At 59.3% G+C, this 750-nt stretch overlaps 1 protein-coding gene across 1 annotated transcript; it reads left to right on the forward strand.

The window, feature by feature from the left end:
• Window positions 1-249: 249 nt before the first annotated feature.
• On the forward strand, window positions 250-725 carry LOC125521394 (the record flags this gene model as incomplete). The annotated part of the gene is given in 1 exon segment (XM_048686453.1): window positions 250-725. A coding segment is annotated over 1 exon segment (344 nt), but the record flags the coding sequence as incomplete, so codon positions are not given.
• Between the last annotated feature and the right edge of the window lie 25 nt (window positions 726-750).

Consider the following 750-nt stretch of genomic DNA (forward strand, 5'->3'; position numbering starts at 1 on the left):
CCATGAATCTAAAAAAGTTCATAAAATTTGAAAAAAAATCACGAACATTTAAAAATTCAAAATTTTAGAATAAGCTTGCTAATGTGAAAAGGTTCGTTTTTCTCAGAACTATGTGAAAAAGTTTGTAAATTTGATAGGAGGGGTTTGGGATTACTATTTTTTTATTGCAACTGGCCTAGTGCAGGGCCCAACATGTCACAAAAATCCTGCCGAAAATCTATACGATCGGCATCCGAGATCGGCGTAACGCGATTACGCGAGTGGCACCCAGCCCATCTACGCCATCCATCTCCGGACCCAGCGCTCCGCAGCCGCCCATAATTTCGCCTAATATCCTCCCGCGCCGCGCGTCTGCGCGGGCACCACAAACCAGAGGAAGAAATGGCAGCGGGCCCCACGCCATCCACCGCCGCGTCCTTCCGGCCGCCCCTGCCGCCTCCGCCGCCGTGCTTCGACTACCGGTCTGCGTCGCTCGCCGACACGCGTGCCAGCGCAGCCGCCTCGGACCCCGCGTTGGCTGGGTTGGTCGAGTCCGGCGCACTGGTGCGCGTCCCGCGGCGTCGGTTCGGGGCGGTTCCGGCGTGGCGGCCGCCGGACTTCGCTGAGCCCGAGGACGTGTGGATCCTCGGGACCTCGCACCTCTCCGCGGAGTCCGCCGACGAGGTCGAGCGCGTGCTCCGTGCCGTCCGCCCCGACAACGTCGTCGTCGAACTCTGCCGGAGCAGGCACGATCCAGCATCCCGACCGACC

The sequence above is a fragment of the Triticum urartu genome, chromosome 7 (assembly GCF_003073215.2).
Source record: "Triticum urartu cultivar G1812 chromosome 7, Tu2.1, whole genome shotgun sequence".
In the NCBI taxonomy this organism is placed as follows: domain Eukaryota; kingdom Viridiplantae; phylum Streptophyta; class Magnoliopsida; order Poales; family Poaceae; genus Triticum; species Triticum urartu.